We start from the raw sequence: 21,792 nt of genomic DNA, 5'->3' as shown, positions 1-21,792 counted from the left end.
CACGTTACTCACATACACACGCAAACCTTAGAATAGCGTTCCGATACCTCAGTAGGGAATCGTTCAAGACTGCACACCGTGTTCGTCAGGTCCATATTGGAGTATGCATCACCAGTTTGGAACCCACATCTGGTCAAGCACGTCAAGAGATCAGAAAAAGTGCAGAGGTTTGCAACAAGACTAGTCCCAGAGCTAAGGGGAATGTCCTACGAAGAAACGTTAAGGAATAAAAACCCAGGGGTAATATTTATAGCACTGGTGCAGCATATATTTTAAGCACGATTTACAGTACATTAAAATGTATCAAAACCAGGCATGGTCACTGCACACAATATCAATTGGCTCGTCACTGAATGCACAAGTGACTTTAAACCCTGCCTAACACTAAATGTAACACATCAACTTTATGCTTATATACATCTACTTTCTTTTCTTAGCCACTGTACTTGATGTCAATATTACCATATAATTAATAATCAACATTAGACACATAATGCCACTGTAGCAACACTTAGCTCTACTCTGATCACTAAATTACACTATCTCATTGCTTCCGATGCCGACTTCCCCATTACCTGGCTTACTGCTTTCTGGGCATTTCCTGGTTGAACTACTTGCTGACTTCCTGGTTTCCCAACCGACTGTTTACTGCCTGGCCCATCTCTATTGATGGGTTTATTAGGTTCAAAGCCTATCGACTATACGAGATTTAAAGTTCCATGTCAACTGTATACCATCTGCTAAGAGTACCTTAGTGCATTGCCAGCTCGGTGTTCCATGTACATAATTATTTTTTTATTAATTTATTAAAAAAGTCAGGTATAACTAAATATAGCTCACTGACGGGGCCAGCCACATAAATCCAATTATTATTATATTATAATAAAAAAGAAGCGCTAAGCCAACATAAATCCAAGCTTTCTTATAAACTAATCATAGAAGCTCTTATGTCATAACCCACCACTGGCTCAAACCAGTGAACTCTAGCCTGCTACGCTGCCGTGTCTTTTTTTTTTTTTCTTATTCGCCGGTATTCTCCCGGCCCGGGTCTTTTCCAAGTAGTGGCGTGTCTACTATCAGTCTAAGTCAAAGCCAAAGTTTATTTCCACATGATACATTGTTTATACATAAATGAGTAACACTTGAATGTATGCAGAAAACCCATGGTTATACATGTAGAGCATTTCGGGCGAGTTCATATAATTGCTCTTCATATATTTAACTCTCTTTTACTATCTTTCCCCTTTTTTACTTTATCTCTCTCCTATTTCTTTTCCTGCCTAATTTTCTATTGTTTTTGTTTTGATTTTACTTTCTTCCTCTTTCACAAACTTATTATTCCTACATTTCTCACTAGCTTATTTCCTCCTGCTTGCATATTTATGACACGAAATCGTAATAACAGGATTGCAAACAAATCACAGAACGGGTGGGGCTCGAATCCATGGTAAGCCACGCTGGTGTGAGATTCATCTGTAAAAACCTGCATTTGTGGTCACAGTGGAGTCCATGTTAACCTAGCTTGTTGAACCTTGTTAGGCCGGCATGGACTGGTGGATAACACACTGGCCTGCGAGTTTTATGACTCGTTTACCATAGGTTCGAACCGCATCGGTTCTGTGATATGATTTGCCTATTCATCATGGGTCGACGTAGTGGTGGGGAGGAGGTGGTGGTGGAGCGCCAGAATGAGTGCTCCCTTCAGTGCTGGGGTGGCCTCCTCCACTACCCACTTGGCCTCCCTCTCCCTCTCCTTCCCTTCCTTCCTGCACTTGCTAGACTCGGATGCAACGCAGTTTACTGGAAGAAAAAAAAAGTTAATTTATTCAACATTGCTAGGAACACTGTAAATAGTTATAAAATATCAACATTTCAGGAGTGCGATTATTTATACAAGCCATGCACATTCCTCTAGCAGTATGTTTAAGTAGGATTATTATGTATGATTATCAGTAGTTGAGTTTCGAGAAGAGGGAAGGGAAGGGTTTGAGTGGCTGTCCATAAAGTTCTAAATGTGTGTGAATATTCCCATTCTTCCCGGAGAAAACCATACTGAGCATAGATCCCAGGAGACAGAGCTCCTCCTTCACCTACTCCGTTCCATCCACTTCTATACCTACTCCATTCTATTTACTTCCCAACCTATTCTCCCCCACACCTCTCTCGAGTTAACCGTGACCAGACACTCTTCCGTCCACCCTATCTCCATCAAACTATTCTCCATCCTCTAGTAAACCCTTCTTGACACTTCCCTTCGTCAGGAGCATGATGTTCTCTCCTACTGCAAGGGAGACCTGACTAGACGGGCTTAAAATAATGCAAGTCACAATGTCCTAGCCAGAATAATTCATAACTTGCCACACAACGGAAATAAAAACAGGATATTTTGGTCTATAATTGACCACTATTAGGCCAAGACTGAGTAAGGGGGAGGGGGGGGAAATGGCAGCACCCATCTCCTCGGTGGGACGGGGCAGGTCGATTATTAAGGTGGATATGAGGTTGGGAATAGTAGTGGTGGTGATGGTGGTGGCAGCTGAATGGGAGACCTTGGGATTGTGCGCTGTACGCATTCATTTGAGGTGACGACCTCCAAGACCAACCCGACCTCCTCGAGGAAATCTCGCAGCCAAGCTCTACCAGTGGACCTCAGAGGAAACTATACTCGGGAAATCGCAGGGGTGACTGTCCTGAGAAAATTCAACAAGGGTACCTCCCAGAGGTAACCCTACAGGGAAAACAGTGCTGGAGAAAGCCTACAGGAGCTTCTCTTTACCTTTATTTCCAGCACTAGGTTAAGTTCAGCTTAATATCTTTATTATGCACCCTATACCCACCCTATGGGACACATATTGATCACCAAACTTCTGATAGCCAAGGTACATTAGTAATAAATTATTTAAATGTTTATATCTGATTACAATCGCAACAAGTTATTTTTATACAGACATGAATTAAGTCACAAAAATATTAGTGTAGCAGGTATGTGGATTTTAATTATTTATATTACTTTATATTTTAACAACGTATGGTTAAAATTAAACACGTTTAAGTGGTTACGAGTTATTCTCGATGTGCAGTCAGGGTATTTTTCCAGAAATGTTTATAATATGCAACTCTAGATAAAATACTTCGACATTTCTCATACATTTGTGAGTGAGTTGTCTCTGAATTCAATCATTTTATCGCATTCCATCACATAACGACACATGGTGTGACAATAGTCGCTGACAAAGTTTACGTTTAGTTATGTCTACATCAGTTGGTGATGCAACCTTCCAGAGACACTTGTAGCCCAGCTGAAGCCACTAAGTATTGACATCCAAGACTGATGATTTTGTTGGATGTACCATAACATGTGGCTCCTGCAAGATAGAATGATGACAGATGGACTGACTGCTGTTAATTTCCTTGGGCTGGGTGGAATGTGTGAGTGGGGGTTGGTGTGAGAGGAGAAATGGAGGTCTCACCTGTGGGTGGAGGTGGATAGAGGAATTTCGAGATGAGGGCCACTGTGGGCGGAGGTAGGAGGTGGAGGGAGGTGGTCTCCTCAGCCTCTGACTGACAGCCTCTCTCGTACGCCTCTTTCACTTCACTGCTGCTCAGACCACACCTGTGGAGTACAATAATGCGACAGTACTGTACTGTTGTTGCTGCATCTCTATTCTCTCCCTCATGATTCGAAATGACTTGAGTGTGTCTTGTACGTGTTTGACAGTTAAAATACTTGCACTCCGACGCACCTAATGAAGAACTCGAGGGAAGGTCGCCCTCCAGCTTCCATATTGAGAAGGACCCCTAGAAGTGTAATATCTCTCAGCTGCTCTTTAGGGATGCCAACTTCGTCCTCCACCTCCTGAGCTGCTGAACTCCACACCTGAAGGAACACAGAGGAGGGTTGGATTTTTTAAAAGTTCATTTAATTAAAGAGGCTCATAATACTAAAGTGCCATAGAGACCACAGCCATGTTCACATTAAGATGTGAGATAGGGTAATAAATACAGACAATAGTAAAGATAACTGCTGGTATTGAAAAAAACATGTATGTCCAGGATAGGTTTTAGGGACGGAAAAAGTCAGATACGTTATTAAAGGGATGAAAGTTAAGACACGTGTGGAACATCTGGTTATCTTTATTGTAGGCGTTTCGCTATCCAGTGGCTTTATCAATATAGATTCTAGAACATAAATAGAAGACAGTAGAACTATATATAAAAGATGAAGTAATCAGTCCCTCAGCCTTGGAGTTGCTGTGGAGAGCACTGTAGTTGTAGAGATTCTGGTTCCATGATGTTACAGTATCTGACAAGTTGTGCAAGAAAGGTAAGAAAGGTATACAATACCGTTGTGTACCTTTCTCGCACAACTGCGTTATTAAAGTGGTTCGCGCTGAAGGACCTTTACGTGTTTAGTGCTTTTCATGATAATATAAAGGAGTAAGAAATTGTTGTGTAGATGATTAAGTGATAGCTGATCCTACCTTGCTACTAAATTACCAGCCACCTCTTGCTCCTCAATCTCTAGCCCTCTCGCTCCCATATCACTCCCACTTTCCTAACTGTTGGACTGTGAGCAAAGTAACATTTATGAAGGGATTCAAGGAAACCGGTTTGCCGGACTTCACTTCTGGCGGTGAGAAGTACAGTGCCTGCAGTCTGAAGGGGTGGAGATATGTTGCAGTTTTTTTTAGCTGTAGTGTAGGCACGCCTCTGGCAAGACAGTGATGGAGTGAATGATGATGAAAGTGTTTCTTCTTTTACGGGTCACCCTGCCTAAGTTCATCACTCCCTCTCACTGTGCTAGGAAAAACTGTCACAATCAATCCTAATTTAATATACATTAATGGTATACAATATTGACAAGTAGACTAATTAGAAACGTGTGAAACACCTGGATATCTTTATTTTCAAGACATTTCGCCAACCAGTGGCTTTTTTCAATGCTTTCAACTGGTGTACCTCATCTGCGTCCATTATCAGCGTTTTTCTTCCTGCATATACTTCAGGATCATCAAAACTAATGTGGTAAACACCTATCTTCTAAGCTGAAGGACTTATTACATCATCTTGTACTGTCTGTAATGAAACGATGGAAAGAGACAAAAATGCATATCTGCACATCACTACGCTCAGTTTATATATATATATATATATATATATATATATATATATATATATATATATATATATATATATATATATATATATATATATATATATATATATGGAAGAAGTGAATGTTTTCAGATATTTGGGAGTTGACGTGTCAGCGGATGGATTTATGAAGGATGAAGTTAATAATAGAATTGATGAAAGAAAAAAGGTGAGTGGTGCATTTAGGTATATGTGGAGGCAAAAAATTTTATCTATGGAGGCAAAAAAGGGAATGTATGAAAGTATAGTAGTACCAACACTCTTATATGGGTGTGAAGCTTGGGTTGTGAATGCTGCAGCGAGGAGGCGGTTGGAGGCAGTGGAGATGTCCTGTCTAAGGGCAATGTGTGGTGTAAATATTATGCAGAAAATTCGGAGTGTGGAAATTAGGAGAAGGTGTGGAGTTAATAAAAGTATTAGTCAGAGGGCTGAAGAGGGGTTGTTGAGGTGGTTTGGTCATTTAGAGAGAATGGATCAAAGTAGAATGACATGGAGAGCGTATAAATCTGTAGGCGAAGGAAGGCGGGGTAAGGGTCGTCCTCGAAAAGGTTGGAGGGAGGGGGTAAAGGTGTTGTGAGCGAGGGGTTTGGACTTCCAGCAAGCGTGCGTGAGCGTGTTAGATAGGAGTGAATGGAGACGAATGGTATTTGGGATCTGACGAGCTGTTGGAGTGTGAGCAGGGTAATATTTAGTAAAGGGATTCACGGAAACCGGTTATTTTATATAACCGGACTTGAGTCCTGGAAATGGGAAGTACAGTGCCTGCACTCTAAAGGAGAGGTTTGGGATATTGGCAGTTTTGAGGGATATATTGTGTATTTTTATGCGTATATACTTCTAAACTGTTGTGCTCTGAGGACCTCTGTAAAAACAGTGATTATGCGTGAGGTGAAAGTGTTGAATGATGATGAAAGTATTTTCTTTTTTGGGATTTTCTTTCTTTTTGGGTCAGCCTGCCTCGGTGGGAGACGGCCGACTTGCTATATATATATATATATATATATATATATATATATATATATATATATATATATATATATATATATATATATATATATATATATATATATATATATATATATATATATATATATATATATATATATATATATATATATATATATATATATATATATATATATATATATATATATATATATATATATATATATATATATATATGTCATGCCGAATATGTAAAACTGGTCAATTAGCAAGAACTCATTTAAAATTAAGTCCTTTCTAAAATTTTCTCTTATACGTTTTAAGATATATTTTTTCATTAATGTTAATGTAGAAATTTTTAATTTTGCACCAAAAGAATCTAGAAAACTTACCTAACCTTATTATAACAAGAACAATTTATTTTAGCCTAACCCAACTAAATCTATTTTAGATTTGTTTACAATAATTTAATACTAAACAAACACAGTGAAATATATTTTTTTCGTTAGGTTCAGAATGATTTTGGCGAAATTACTGCATACACAAATTTTCACTTGTCCTATATGGCAAGATGAGCGTTGCTATTTAAGCCAGGATCGCAAGTTCTGCCTATTCGGCACGACATATACACACACACACACACACACACACACACACACACACACACACACACACACACACACACACACACACACACACACACACACATATATATATATATATATATATATATATATATATATATATATATATATATATTATACACTCATCCATGTATCTCTGTTGTCAATAAACAAACTAATTACAGTGCATTTGTGTCTGTTTCCATCGTGTCGGTATTTATATTGACAATGAACTGATAAAGACACTGGCGACACGTCTTCAGTATAAAGAACACAGGACAGGAGCTGTGAATCAACCCCTCCAATCACAAATAGGTGAGTACAGGTGTTGCACGTGTGTCTGATTCACCTAATAACAACCATAACCTATTCACCCTATTAAAAATAAGACTATATTGTTTACTACCGAAAATATTTTATATGTGTAAATTTGCTGTGTCAGCCCTTTCTCAGTCACTCTTCAAGCCACTTTTCCCTCCCCTTCTCCCAAAGGTACCTTTCCCTTTTCCCTAAGTCATTACTCTCCCTTTCCCAAAGTCATTGCTCTCCCTCTCTTCAAGTCACCCTTCCCTTCTCCCTAAATCACACCTTCCTTATTTCCTAAATCACCTTACCCCCCCCCCTCTTCCAAATCCACTCTTCTAAACTCTCTATGTCATCTCTTCCACTCTTTTACGCACCTCTTTAAGTACGACGTCATTCAGCGTTGAAGAGCTGTGACCTAGAGTGCTGGTAGAGTCAATGTTGAGGACTCTGTCAGGTTCTGGGTGTCCCCCTGGACGGTCCAGGGCCCCTGGGTACTCTCCTGTCCACCCTGCTCGCCGCACCACCACCATAAACCCGTCACACGTCATTACCACCACACCCACACCTGCAACACCACGAATAGTATGTCACAATGCCTGACTCCAACAATTCACAACCAACCTACAAACTGAAAATAGAAACCAAACGACGTTCCGGTCCCTCTTGGACACGATTTGACAAATATATAAATATGGCCTCTAAAAGTGTCATGGATCAGGTAAGTGCAAATTCCGGGTTTAAAGGTAGTTTTTTGCCTGAACAAGAGAGGCTCACCAAGTCTCGCATGCATATTATAGGCTAGTGTACGTATGACAAGAAATTCCTGATACCACGTAGCCTCGGGTGACAGCTGTCTTGTAACCAAGTGGCCTCAGGTATTTGCCTTTTCTCTGAGAGCTGAGCTATAGTTCTTGGACCCTGCCTATGCACTTCGATTAACTGGAGTGACTTCCTCTCTGCCGTTTTGGGGCTGGTATTTCTACTTTAAAATCCATGTGTTATGTAGACCTCCATCACATCCCTTTGTATTGAATTTCATTTATGCACCACAATAAAAAAAAATGTTTCTATAGCTTATTTGAACTTTCTGTTTTCAGTGCGTGCCGTGTCAGCTCAAAATATCTGACCCTATTAAAATTAAAGTTCATTTAAGTAATTTTCTATTCTACAGAGGGTTATTAGTAGAATTTAGAACACTGCATATTGCGGCTACCCTGATCTATATGACATTGTACAAGGTTATAGTAAGAAATAATAATACATCCATGGTATAAAGTGAACACTGGTTTGTACTGCAATGGTGGCTCCAGCTTATGGTGAGACATAAGTCTGTGTTAGCATAGTCACCACCATCGACTATTGAGGTTTTACATGTCGGCTATATTGGACGTGAAGCCACATTAGCAACTACCTTACTAAGCCTCTACGAATCTAGCCTCTAGGAATCAACAGCCATTATACTTTGATGCTGGTTGAAGGCCCGTGATCTAAGAATTTGGAACTACCCTCCCTTTTCTCGGATCAAACCTAATTACCCGCCATTCCTCAGAAGCTGTATGATCCCTTCAGGTTTATTTTTATGCATGAACACAATAATAATAGTAATAATAATGTAAACAGTAAATTCGAGTTAACATTAAATGAGCACTATTGTTTTTACATGGGGCTGTATAACCCATACATACGGTTTTAGCACTTCTATTACATAAGAAAACGCTGAATTTGTAGGGGTCATACAGAGCCTGCGAAAATGGGAAGTAATCAGAAGCGATGCCAGTGGGGTAGCTCCAGTTTTTATGATTAAGAACCCTTCACCGTGACAGTGAGTAGAGAAAATGCTCAATATTTAGTAGGAATTATTGTCATCATACTATCTATAACCCCTTCATGATGGAAGGGTGAAGGGCTCTCGAATGAAGGATTATGTGATACCTTCCCTTTCCTCGAATCACACCTGTTTACTTTCCTACTGATTTAGCACTTCTCCATGAATTTAATAATAATAATAATAATAATAATAATAATAATAATAATAATAATAATAATAATAATAATAGGATATAGCCATATGTGTAGTGAACATTTATTATTTATAAATTAAAAATTTAGTTAAAAAGTTTGTGTCAATTCTCAAGAGTGAGGAAGCAAATCGTGGCAGAACTTTACCGACCATCACACAACGCAGACACGTAAATTCTTGGTTAGATTGTGTACTCCGAATGAATACACGATCTGAAGAGAGCTGAAGCAAAGATAGTGTTGAAATGATAACTAATAGTTATCTCTGCTAAGTTAGGTATCGCCAGTAATTCTCCGCACTGTGGACATTATCCCCGGATATAGTTCACAAGCAAAACTTGAGGACGAGTGGTGGTCAAGCCTGGTGACGTGAAATGTGGCCAAAGTGACGAAAGAAGTGAAGATGTCCAACATCACATCTTCAATCAACCCATCGATGCAGGCTTCAACGACGTGGTAACGTCCTGGTAACCCGTAAGAGCCATGTAAGGCCTGGGGAATGGGAGGCAATCGTATCTAATCGGAGGAAGGGGAGACCCTCTACTACAGTGACCCGTGGCCTGGTAGGCAACGCTCTCGCTTCACACGCTGAGTGTGTGATTCGATCGTCGGCAAGGGTAGAAATACTGGGCGTGTTTCCTTACACCTGTAGTCCCGTTCACCTGGCAAGCAAGTAGGTACCCGGGTGTTAGTCGACTGGTGTGGGTCGCATCCTGAGAGACATAACTGAGGACCCAATGGAAATAAGACAGACAGGCCCTCAATGATGCAGTCTTTCTTGGTTTATCCTGGATGGCTAACTCTCCGGGCTTAGAAATCCGAACAAAATCTTATCTCACTAGCATATATTTTTTTTTTGTAGCACTACACCGAAGGCAAAAACTGAATTCTAAACAAAACTTACCTATTGGATCTGACATGTAGGCTTGCATATTTCCGAAGTCCTTAGTACCCTTTTCCTGAATCCATCGATAATTTTGAGCCAGGTTGGTACCACAGAGGTCCTTGTAGCAGGTCAGACCTATATGTAACACCCACTTCCCTTCTTCATTGTTCCATCCTGCCAGTCGAAACTTATCTCCATTATATAAGCGAGGGTTCTGCGCACATTTGGCTTCCCATACTTTATTGATTTGCTGTTCAACATCGAGGGATGAACGTCGAGCGAACTTGGAAGGTTCAAATTTAGCGGTGACTTGTGTGTGAGTGACGGGCGTGTGAGAGGACACCAGCTGTACCTGCTCCTCCCACCACTTCACACGCTCTATACTCATGTTTCTCATGGAATGATACACTCTTCTTGATGTAACCATGCACACAACAAGTCTCTGATGCTTGCAAGCCATATAACATAATATATTTATAGAAACAGTTTGTAGTTTTTGTAGTAAATCACTAAAATATGTTAACCACTTGTACCTTCTTGTGGTAGAGAGAAGGTTGGCACCCCTTGCTCTCCCATATTCATTTTTTTCGTCTCTCTTATATTAAGGTTGTGCAATAAATGACCACTCTATTTACTAATGCATAGCAATCAACTTCTTAATTTATTTAATCAGGATCGTTACAAGCATCTATATATAAAAGAATGAGATGTCTTATTGTAGGGCTACCAACCTGCCTGACAGTGTCGGATATAAACAAACTTGTAATCTACACTGTGTCAAGCATCACTCCAGTCACACGCAGGAGTTTTACGTACTTTTGGTAACTTCGGGTGAAGTTCATTGATGCTGGTGATATGTTCTTAATCCAAGAAATTGAATCTCTCATCCCCTACCTTGGATCGAGCATGATTGCCTCCCTTTCTCCCAGACCATGTATGGCCCCTACGAATTTAGTGCCACCTCCCCTTCATGAATGTATTTATAATAACATTTAACATTAGATATATTATAACTTAAAAAAGGCAAATAACAAAACTAGCAATTTGCTAATAACAGACAAAAGGCATTTCAGTATTTATAGGTAGATATTGAAATGGAAAGGCCCCAACTCCTCTAAAAATTGGACTTTAACAAAAATTCTTCTTACAGTGATAGATGTACCTTCTCATTGACAATGTTGTAAAAAAAAAAAAGACGGACAATTGAGTCGGAGTAGACCTGTGGATTCCATCTCACATTTGTCTTCAGATGCATGACAGAACTGATGAATGGGCTAAGTTAAATCTTCTTCTTAAAGATTCGCCGGTATTCTCCCGGCCCGGGCCTTTTCCAAGTGGTGGCCCGGCCTTGGCTCCCTCTTTAGGGAGTGTCTGAGACCTAAGTCTCCCATGGGAGGAGGCACAAGTACCTCCTCATCTTTGGGACCAACTGTCCCAAGGCCTAGCCACAAGCTAGGCCTCTCTGGTCTGCCATCCCCGCCCCAAGGAGGCAAATGGGAATGACAGTCTTATGAGCTAAAGGCTCGGGCTTTCTTCTCTCTCTACTCTAAGTTAAATGTTTTCAAAGAGGACGTAGAATAAAATTTTGGGCTGTCAGCAGTTTGAGAACAATAATACGAAAAGAACTTCAACTGAACCTTATTGACCTAAGACACCATCACTCATTATTCTATCATACACGAGGAGGCACATGTCTACGGTGCATCCAACAAAATAAGCAGACAAGTCTTGGATGTCCTTACAGCTCAGCTCCGGCTGGGATACAAGTACAGTGGCCACGGTTTGCTATAACAGAAGGTTTATATAACGAATATTTACATAACAAACGGTTTTCCTCATACAACTGAAAATATTAATAAGTTAATAAAGATAAAAGCAATTCGTGTATAGGAGTTACTACAGAGGACTTGGGAGGATGACTCCTCATTCCAACTCTTCTCAATAATTCTCTCCTCCTCTAAATAGAATAAAGAACAGTATTTTTTATTTTTTTTGTGCCAATTTTTATTTTTATTACGTGTTAATGATATACTTTATTTCAGGAGTTTAAATGCACATTTACGCATTTTTTTTACAATTTATATTATATTTTTCATTGTTAAGTGGTTGTATTTGGGGGCCTGGAACAGATTACCCCTATAACGAACGACCGCTATAACGAACGAGCACTATAACGAACGAGCACTATAACGAATGAACGCTATAACGAACGAGTACTATAACGAACGATCGCTATAACGAACAAGGTTCTAGAACCAATTAGAATTGTTATAGCATACCCCAGTGTATCTTTGGGAAGTTAAATCACCACCACCAAATGTATACCAAATAATTAAATTTTATATTAATATATATATATATATATATATATATATATATATATATATATATATATATATATATATATATATATATATATATATATATATATATATATTTTAAACGTATAAGAGAAAATTTTAGAAAGGACTTAATTTTAAATGAGTTCTTGCTAACTGACCAGATTTACCTATTCAGCACGAACACACACACACACACACACACACACACACACAGGTCATGGAGAAGATCATCAGGAGGAGAGTGGTGGAGCACCTGGAAAGAAACAAGTGTATAATTGACAACCAGCATGGCTTCAGGGAGGGAAAATCCTGTGTCACAAACCTATTAGAGTTTTATGACAAGGTGACAGAAGTAAGACAAGAGAGAGAGGGGTGGATCGACTGCATTTTTTTGGACTGCAAGAAGGCCTTCGACACAGTTCCTCACAAGAGGTTACTGCAAAAGCTAGAGGATCAGGCACACATAACAGGAAAGGCACTGCAATGGATAAGAGAATACCTTACAGGGAGGCAACAACGAGTCATGGTACGTGATGAGGTGTCAAAGTGGGCCCCTGTGACAAGCGGGGTTCCACAGGGGTCAGTCCTAGGACCTGTGCTGTTCTTGGTATATGTGAATGACATAACGGAAGGGATAGACTCAAAAGTGTCCTTGTTTGCGGACGATGTGAAGTTAATGAGAAGAATCAAATCGGATGAGGATCAGGCAGGACTACAAAGAGACCTGAACAGGCTGCAAGCCTGGTCCAGCAACTGGCTCCTTGAGTTTAACCCTGCCAAATGCAAAGTCATGAAGATTGGGAAAGGGCAAAGAAGACCGCAGACACAATATAGTTTAGATGGCCAAAGTCTGCAAACCTCACTCAAGGAAAAAGATCTGGGGGTGAGTATAACACCGAGCATATCTCATGAGGCGCACATCAATCAGATAACTGCTGCAGCATACGGGCGCCTGGCAAACCTACGGATAGCGTTCCGATACCTCAGTAAGGATTCGTTCAAGACTGTATACCATTTACGTCAGGCCCATACTGGAGTATGCAGCACCAGTTTGGAATCCACACCTAGTCAAGCACGTCAAGAAATTAGAGAAAGTGCAAAGGTTTGCAACAAGACTAGTCCCAGAGCTACGGGGATTGTCCTACGAAGAAAGGTTGAGGGAAATCGGCCTGACGACACTGGAGGACAGGAGGGTCAGGGGAGACATGATAACGACATAAAATACTGCGCAGAATAGACGAGGTGGACAAAGACAGGATGTTCCAGAGATGGGACACAGACACAAGAGGTCACAATTGGAAGTTGAAGACTCAGATGAATCAAAGGGATGTTAGGAAGTATTTCTTCAGTCATAGAGTTGTCAGGCCGTGGAATAGCCTAGAAAGTGAAGTAGTGGAGGCGGTAACCATACATAGTTTTAAGGCGAGGTATGATAAAGCTCATGGAGCAGGGAGAGAGAGGACCTAGTAGCAATCAGTGAAGAGGCGGGGCCAGGAGCTATGACTTGACCCCTGCAACCACAAATAGGTGAGTACAAATAGGTGAGTACACACACACACACACACACACACATATAAACACACACACACACACACACACACACACACACACACACACACACACACACACATAATATTATTATTATTTTTTATTAACACACTGGCCGATTCCCACCAAGGCAGGGTGGCCCGAAAAAGAAAAACTTTCACCATCATTCACTCCATCACTGTCTTGCCAGAAGGGTGCTTTACACTACAGTTTTTAAACTGTAACATTAACACCCCTCCTTCAGAGTGCAGGCACTGTACTTCCCATCTCCAGGACTCAAGTCCGGTCTGCCGGTTTCCCTGAATCCCTTCATAAATGTTACTTTGTTCACACTCCAACGGCACGTCAACTATTAAAAAACATTTGTCTCCATTCACTCCTATCAAACACGCTCACGCATGCCCGCTGGAAGTCCAAGCCCCTTGCACACAAAACCTCCTTTACCCTCTCCCTCCAACCCTTCCTAGGCCGACCCCTACCCCGCCTTCCTTCCACTACAGACTGATATACTCTTGAAGTCATTCTGTTTTGCTCCATTCTCTCTACATGTCCGAACCACCTCAACAACCCTTCCTCAGCCCTCTGGACAACAGTTTTGGCAATCCCACACCTCCTCCTAACTTCCACACTACGAATTCTCTGTATTATATTCACGCCACACATTGCCCTCAGACATGACATCTCCACTGCCTCCAGCCTTCTCCTCACTGCAACATTCATTATCATGTGGGGTTTGAACACGTGGATAGGGTAAAGTAATACTCACTTAGGCTGGTAGTACGTATAATTATAACGGTAATATGGAAGAGCCAAACAGCCGTGACCTGCCTCCTTGCTCACTCTCGTCAGACTAACTAACCCCAGTACCCATATGTGAGGGGGTGTTTGAATACTGCTGTGGTCAGCAACAATATGAATACAGACAGTGATTCACACAGAGACGGTTGGTAGTGAGTCATCTACTGGTACACTGGTTACTGGTAACTGGTACTACTACTGAGAGCTCGGCCGGGGAGACCTCATCCACTTCACTGGATCAATCTGTTCCACCAGTTGAGGAGAAAGACTTAGCTCCCACTGACTTCCCAGATGAAGTCAAGCGTTTGTTGACTCTGTTGAACAAACGTCGTAAAGCCATTGCCTTACCAGGTGAGAAGATGGGTATAATGAACTTATTGTCCCATCGTATTCCACTTGAACCTGGTACTAGACCTATCTACATACCTGCGTACAGAATGCCTCATTCACAAGTTGCTGTCGCAGAAGAATTGATCAATCAAATGCTTGATGATGGAGTTATTGCACCTAGCAATTCACCTTGGAATGCACCCTTGATCCTAGTACCTAAGAAGGAAGGTCCGGTCTGCCGGTTTCCCTGAATCCCTTCATAAATGTTACTTTGTTCACACTCCAACGGCACGTCAACTTTTAAAAAACATTTGTCTCCATTCACTCCTATCAAACACGCTCACGCATGCCCGCTGGAAGTCCAAGCCCCTTGCACACAAAACCTCCTTTACCCTCTCCCTCCAACCCTTCCTAGGCCGACCCCTACCCCGCCTTCCTTCCACTACAGACTGATATACTCTTGAAGTCATTCTGTTTTGCTCCATTCTCTCTACATGTCCGAACCACCTCAACAACCCTTCCTCAGCCCTCTGAACAACAGTTTTGGCAATCCCACACCTCCTCCTAACTTCCACACTACGAATTCTCTGTATTATATTCACGCCACACATTGCCCTCAGACATGACATCTCCACTGCCTCCAGCCTTCTCCTCGCTGCAACATTCATTATCATGTGGGGTTCGAACACGTGGATAGGGTAAAGTAATACTCACGTAGGCTGGTAGTACGTATAATTATAATGGTAGTATGGAAGAGCCAAACAGCCGTGACCTGCCTCCTTGCTCACTCTCGTCAGACTAACTAACCCCAGTACCCATATGTGAGGGGGTGTTTGAATACTGCTGTGGTCAGCAACAATATGAATACAGACAGTGATTCACGCAGAGACGGTTGGCAGTGAGTCATCTACTGGTACACTGGTTACTGGTAACTGGTACTACTACTGAGAGCTCGGCCGGGGAGACCTCATCCACTTCACTGGATCAATCTGTTCCACCAGTTGAGGAGAAAGACTTAGCTCCCACTGACTTCCCAGATGAAGTCAAGCGTTTGTTGACTCTGTTGAACAAACGTCGTAAAGCCATTGCCTTACCAGGTGAGAAGATGGGTATAATGAACTTATTGTCCCATCGTATTCCACTTGAACCTGGTACTAGACCTATCTACATACCTGCGTACAGAATGCCTCATTCACAAGTTGCTGTCGCAGAAGAATTGATCAATCAAATGCTTGATGATGGAGTTATTGCACCTAGCAATTCACCTTGGAATGCACCCTTGATCCTAGTACCTAAGAAGGATGGTACTTGGCACCCAGTGATTGACTTTAGGAAGTTAAACGTGAAAACTATTCCAGATCGCTTCCCACTTCCTGTACTGGGTGATCTTTTACGTAAAATCGGAGATAACAGTCTTTTCAACCCTGGATTTGTTACAAGGGTTTTGGCAAGTCCCTCTTCACGAGGACAGCCAAGAGCTAACTGCATTCTCCACTCCTACAGGTCATTATCACTTCCTCCATATGGCGTTTGGATTACGATCCTCCCCTATCACGTTCTCAAGGCTCATGACTAATATCTTTAGAGGTCTCATAGGTAATGCACTTATGGTGTACTTAGATGACGTAATCATCGTGTCTAAAGACGTGGATACACACTTGAAAAGACTTGATGTAGTACTTGGTAAGCTTGAAGAAGCCAATTTAAAGATCAAACTGTCTAAATGTCAATTTTTCAGATCAGAAATTAAGTTTCTTGGTCACGTAGTCACTCCTAGAGGGGTTACGACTGACCAAAGTAAAGTAACTGCAGTACTAAATTTTCCAACTCCCAAAACTGCTGATGCCGTAAGATCCTTTGTAGGCTTAGCAGGGTTTTATAGATCTTTCATTGCCAATTTTTCTTCCATAGCTGCTCCTCTAACTGAGTTGCTTAAGAAAGATGTTCCTTTTGTTTGGACCTTCCGTCAAGAAAGAGCATTCCAAACTCTAAAAGAAAAGCTAACATCTGCTCCAATTTTGAAATTTCCAGATTTTTCTAAGCCCTTCTATCTGACAACTGATGCTAGTTCCATTGGCATAGGTGCCGTACTAGCTCAGAAGACTGGTAACTGGTTACTACTACTGAGAAGCGTCGCCGAGCTCTCAGTAGTAGTAACCAGTTACCAGTAACCAGTGTACCAGTAGATGACTCACTACCAACCGTCTCTGCCTGAGTCACTGTCTTGCCGCTGACCACAGCAGTATTTCAAAGACCCCCTCACATATGGGTACTGTGGGCGGGCAGTTATACGAGAGTGAGCAAGGAGGCAGGTCACGGCTGTTTGGCTCTTCCATACTTACCGTTATAATTATACGTACTTCCAGCCTACGTGAGTATTACTTTACCCTATCCACGTGTTCGAACCCCACATGATATCATCACCCATGCTTCACACCCATACAGGAGCATTGGTAAAACTATACTCTCATACATTCCCCTCTTTGTTTCTGAGGACAAAGTTCTTTGTCTCCACAGACTCCTAAGTGCACCGCTCACCCTTTTCCCCTTATCAATTCTATGACTCACTTCATCTTTCATAGACCCATCCGCTGACACGTCCACTCCCAAATATCTGAATACATTCACCTCCTCCATACTCTCTCCCTCCAATCTGATATCCAATCTTTCATCACCTAATCTTTTTGTTATCCTCATAACCTTACTCTTTCCTGTATTCACTTTCAATTTTCTTCTTTTACATACCCTACCAAATTCATCCACCAACCTCTGCAACTTCTCTTCAGAATCTCCCAAGAGCACAGTGTCATCAGCAAAGAGCAACTGTGACAACTCCCACTTTATGTGTGATTCTTTATCTTTTAACTCTTCACCTCTTGCCAAGACCCTCGCATTTACTTCTCTTACAACCCCATCTATAAATATATTGAACAACCACGGTGACATCACACATCCTTGTCTAAGGCCTACTTTTACTGGGAAATAATCTCCCTCTTTCCTACATACTTTAACTTGAGCCTCACTATCCTCGTAAAAACTCTTCACTGCTTTCAGTAACCTACCTCCTATACCATACATCTGCAACATCTGCCACATTGCTCCCCTATCCACCCTGTCATACGCCTTTTCCAAATCCATAAATGCCACAAAAACCTCTTTAGCCTTATCTAAATACTGTTCACTTATATGTTTCACTGTAAACACCTGGTCCACACACCCCCTACCTTTCCTAAAGCCTCCTTGTTCATCTGTTATCCTATTCTTCGTCTTAATCTTAATTCTGTCAATAATAACTCTACCATACACTTTACCAGGTATACTCAACAGACTTATCCCCCTATAATTTTTGCACTCTCTTTTGTCCCCTTTGCCTTTATACAAAGGAACTATGCATGCTCTCTGTCAATCCCTAGGTACCTTACCCTCTTCCATACATTTATTAAATAATAGCACCAACGACTCCAAAACTATATCCCCACCTGCTTTTAACATTTCTATCTTTATGCCATCAATCCCAGCTGCCTTACCCCCTTTCATTTTACCTACTGCCTCATGAACTTCCCCCACACTCACAACTGGCTCTTCCTCACTCCTACAAGATGTTATTCCTCCTTGCCCTATACACGAAATCACAGCTTCCCTGTCTTCATCAACATTCAACAATTCCTCAAAATATTCCCTCCATCTTCCCAATAACTCGAACTCTCCATTTAATAACTCTCCTCTCCTGTTTTTAACTGACAAATCCATTTGTTTTCTAGGCTTCCTTAACTTGTTAATCTCACTCCAAAACTTTTTCTTATTTTCAACAAAATTTGTTGATAACATCTCACCCACTCTCTCATTTGCTCTCTTTATGCATATATATATATATATATATATATATATATATATATATATATATATATATATATATATATATATATATATATATATATATTACAGAAAAGATAAGGTCTAGACAAAGGGGTATTCTCAAAATGCAAGTTGCAATCATAACATATATTATGAGCCATACCCCCGGCCGGGATTGAACCCGCGGTCATAGAGTCTCAAAAACTCCAGCCCGGTGCGTTAGCCACTAGACCAGCTAGCCACAATAAGATTCATCCAACTAGGTATATTTCTACACCATAGGAAAGTTAGCACAGGCACCTCTGTGACCACAAATGCAAGTTTTTACAGACGAATCTCCAGCTAGCGTGGCCGTGACGAACTCTAGCTCAAGTCCCTTCACTGCCGTCAACATGACTGGAGTTTTGAGACTCTATGACCGCGGGTTCAATCCCGGCCAGGGGTATGGTTTATTTGCAATCGTGTCATTACGATTTCTTGAGTCATATATTATGAGGATAGGGGGGGGATTAGAGCCTCCGCATTTTTTATTAAGAAAATTGGTACATGGCATTGTGCGGTTGCCCTGACCCTGTGATATTTTACAAGGTTAAAGGAAGAGCTAACCAGTTTATCTAACACCCAGCCGCTTAGGATCTTGTTTTTATAAAATGGTTTCCATGCATCAGTTACGGGTTCCACGTGAATCCTTTCAGATAGTTCCGAGTTTCAGTCGCAAGAGCGCTACCACCATTACACACGATGTTGCATGTGTAATGATGAATTTTGCATTCGGTTACAGGAATTTGTAAAAGCATTAAATGACATGCCCATGCACTCTGCCTCAGACCCAGACTCATGGAACTTCGTGTTCATCAAGAATTGCAAGAAACCCTTTTCTTAAATATTCTATGGAGAGGGAGCATGAACACTGGGGTCATCCTATACTCACTAAAAATAACAAACATAGCTCCACTCCACAAATACAGCAGTAAAGTAATTGCAAAGAATTGCAGATCGATATTAACGTCTCACATCATAAAAATCTTTGAAAGGGTTCTAAGAAGCAAGATCGCCACTCACTTAAATATCCATGAGTTCCATAAACCAGGGCAACACGGGTTTAGAGCAGGTCGCTCCTGCCTGTCTCAACTACTGGACCACTGTGATATGGTCTTGGATACTCTGGAAGACAAACAAAATGCAGATGTACTCTACACAGACTCTGCAGAAGCCTTCGACAAGTACGATCATGATGAAATAGCACACAGAATGCGTGATAAAGGAATAACAGGAAAAGTGGGTAGATGGATCTAGAACTTCCTGACAAATAGAACACAAAAAGTAATAGTATAGTAAACAGAGTAAAGTCAGAGGCGGCTACACTGAAAAGCTGTTTACCTGGAGTTTACCTGGAGAGAGTTCCGGGGGTCAACGCCCCCGCGGCCCGGTCCGTGACCAGGCCTTGTTCCACAAGGTACAGTACTCACTCTCATCCTGTTCTTCATCCTCATATCTGACATAGAGATGTAAGCTACACAGTACCGTGTCCTCCTTTGCTGATGATACCCGAATTTGCTTGACAGTATCATCCATCGAAGACTGTAAATATCCAAGCAGACATCAACCAAATCTTTAAATGGGCTGCAGTAAACAGTATGAAGTTCAGTGAAGACAAATTTCAATTACTCTGTGAAAAACTCAAGGAAATAAAATCTGTATCAGAATATAAAACAAATTCCAACTACACAATAGAGCGAAAAACTAATGTGAAGGAACTGGGAGTGATAATGTCAGAGAATCTCACTTTCAAAGACCACAACGTATCTACCACATCTGCTAGGAAAATGATAGAATGGATAATGAGAACCTTTAAAACTAGGGATGGCAAGCACATGATAAATCTCTTCAAATTGCTTGTTCTCTCTTTTGCTGTACACTAACGGCCCCTTTCAAGGCCGGCGAAATTTCAGACCTTGAAAATATTCAGAGAACCTTCATGGCACGTATAAGTACGATAAAGCACCTAAATTACTAGGAACGGTTGAAGTCCCTTGATTTGTACTCCCTGGAATGCAGGCAAGAAAGATACATGATAATATACTGTGGTTCGTACGTCGGTTTACGTGCGGCCAGCAGTAACAGCCTGGTTGATCAGGCCCTGATCCACTACGAGGCCTAGTCACGGACCGGGCCGAGGGGGCGTTGACCCCCGAAACCCCCTCCAGGTATAGGACATAACCGCAGCTCACATTCAGTACGCATATGTGAGCATTTAATATAGCCACATTCTGAATAATAACAGCAATGGCAATATTATATGTGATGGCAGGCACTGGAGAGGCAGGGATATGACTCCATTATTATACAGCTTATCTAGGCTGCATATTGTAGGATTGTAGGTAACATCTATCTCAGTTCGCCGACATGGAGAACTCAGTCCAATCTATTAGGGCTGTACTTAGTAAGTTTACTCAGGTATACACAAATACAGTTACATAGGTTATCAAACATAGCATCATATGTGTAGAGAACCTAGGATAACCCAAAAAAGTCAGACAAAATGACTTATTTCTTAATACGATATTTCAATCTCAGTCTTTTTCATAATGTATAAACGATATTCCCTATCTGATGGAACTCCAAAACATGTTCATCACAAGATCTGCTTGTTCCCCGAGTATGACAGCAACGGCAGTACCAGTTGCACCAGTGAATTAGTAGACACAGCCACAAACATACGTAATTTGTAGAGGAATATGCTACGTGACTAAGGCATCAGTACAACATAAGGCATCAGCTTCAAGATGAAACTCTGACTGTGATCAAATAAGGTTCTTACGTGGAAAAGTGATGATAGTCACCAAGTTTAATTTTGACTACCGTATCATGTCTTGAGCTGTGCTCAGTTGTTTAACGGGTCATTAACCATTACAGAGCTTCTTCCAACTTACCAATATCCTGATTGTTGGAGCTATGTTCATCCAGCAAAGTAGTGTAAGTCACT

At 41.2% G+C, this 21,792-nt stretch overlaps 1 protein-coding gene across 2 annotated transcripts; it reads right to left on the bottom strand.

Annotated features, from left to right (window-relative positions):
• Positions 1-241: 241 nt before the first annotated feature.
• Positions 242-21,789, bottom strand: LOC128687419 (uridine diphosphate glucose pyrophosphatase NUDT22). 2 transcript variants are annotated; one of them, XM_070092764.1, is made up of 6 exons: positions 21,740-21,789; positions 20,276-20,387; positions 7,403-7,593; positions 3,744-3,877; positions 3,471-3,613; positions 242-1,800 (listed from the first exon to the last, which is right to left on the bottom strand). In XM_070092764.1, exons 1-6 carry the CDS (start codon positions 21,767-21,769, stop codon positions 1,634-1,636), a joined length of 777 nt encoding a protein of 258 aa, XP_069948865.1. In that variant the 5' UTR covers positions 21,770-21,789; the 3' UTR covers positions 242-1,633. The 2 variants fall into 2 exon arrangements, with proteins under 2 accessions (XP_069948865.1, XP_053630861.2); XM_053774886.2 differs by lacking the exons at positions 20,276-20,387; positions 21,740-21,789 and adding an exon at positions 9,952-10,503.
• Between the last annotated feature and the right edge of the window lie 3 nt (positions 21,790-21,792).

The sequence above is a fragment of the Cherax quadricarinatus genome, chromosome 40 (genome assembly GCF_038502225.1).
Source record: "Cherax quadricarinatus isolate ZL_2023a chromosome 40, ASM3850222v1, whole genome shotgun sequence".
Taxonomy (NCBI): domain Eukaryota; kingdom Metazoa; phylum Arthropoda; class Malacostraca; order Decapoda; family Parastacidae; genus Cherax; species Cherax quadricarinatus.
The sequence above is the reverse complement of the archived record's forward strand: the minus strand, read 5'-3'. Positions and strand labels throughout refer to the sequence as shown.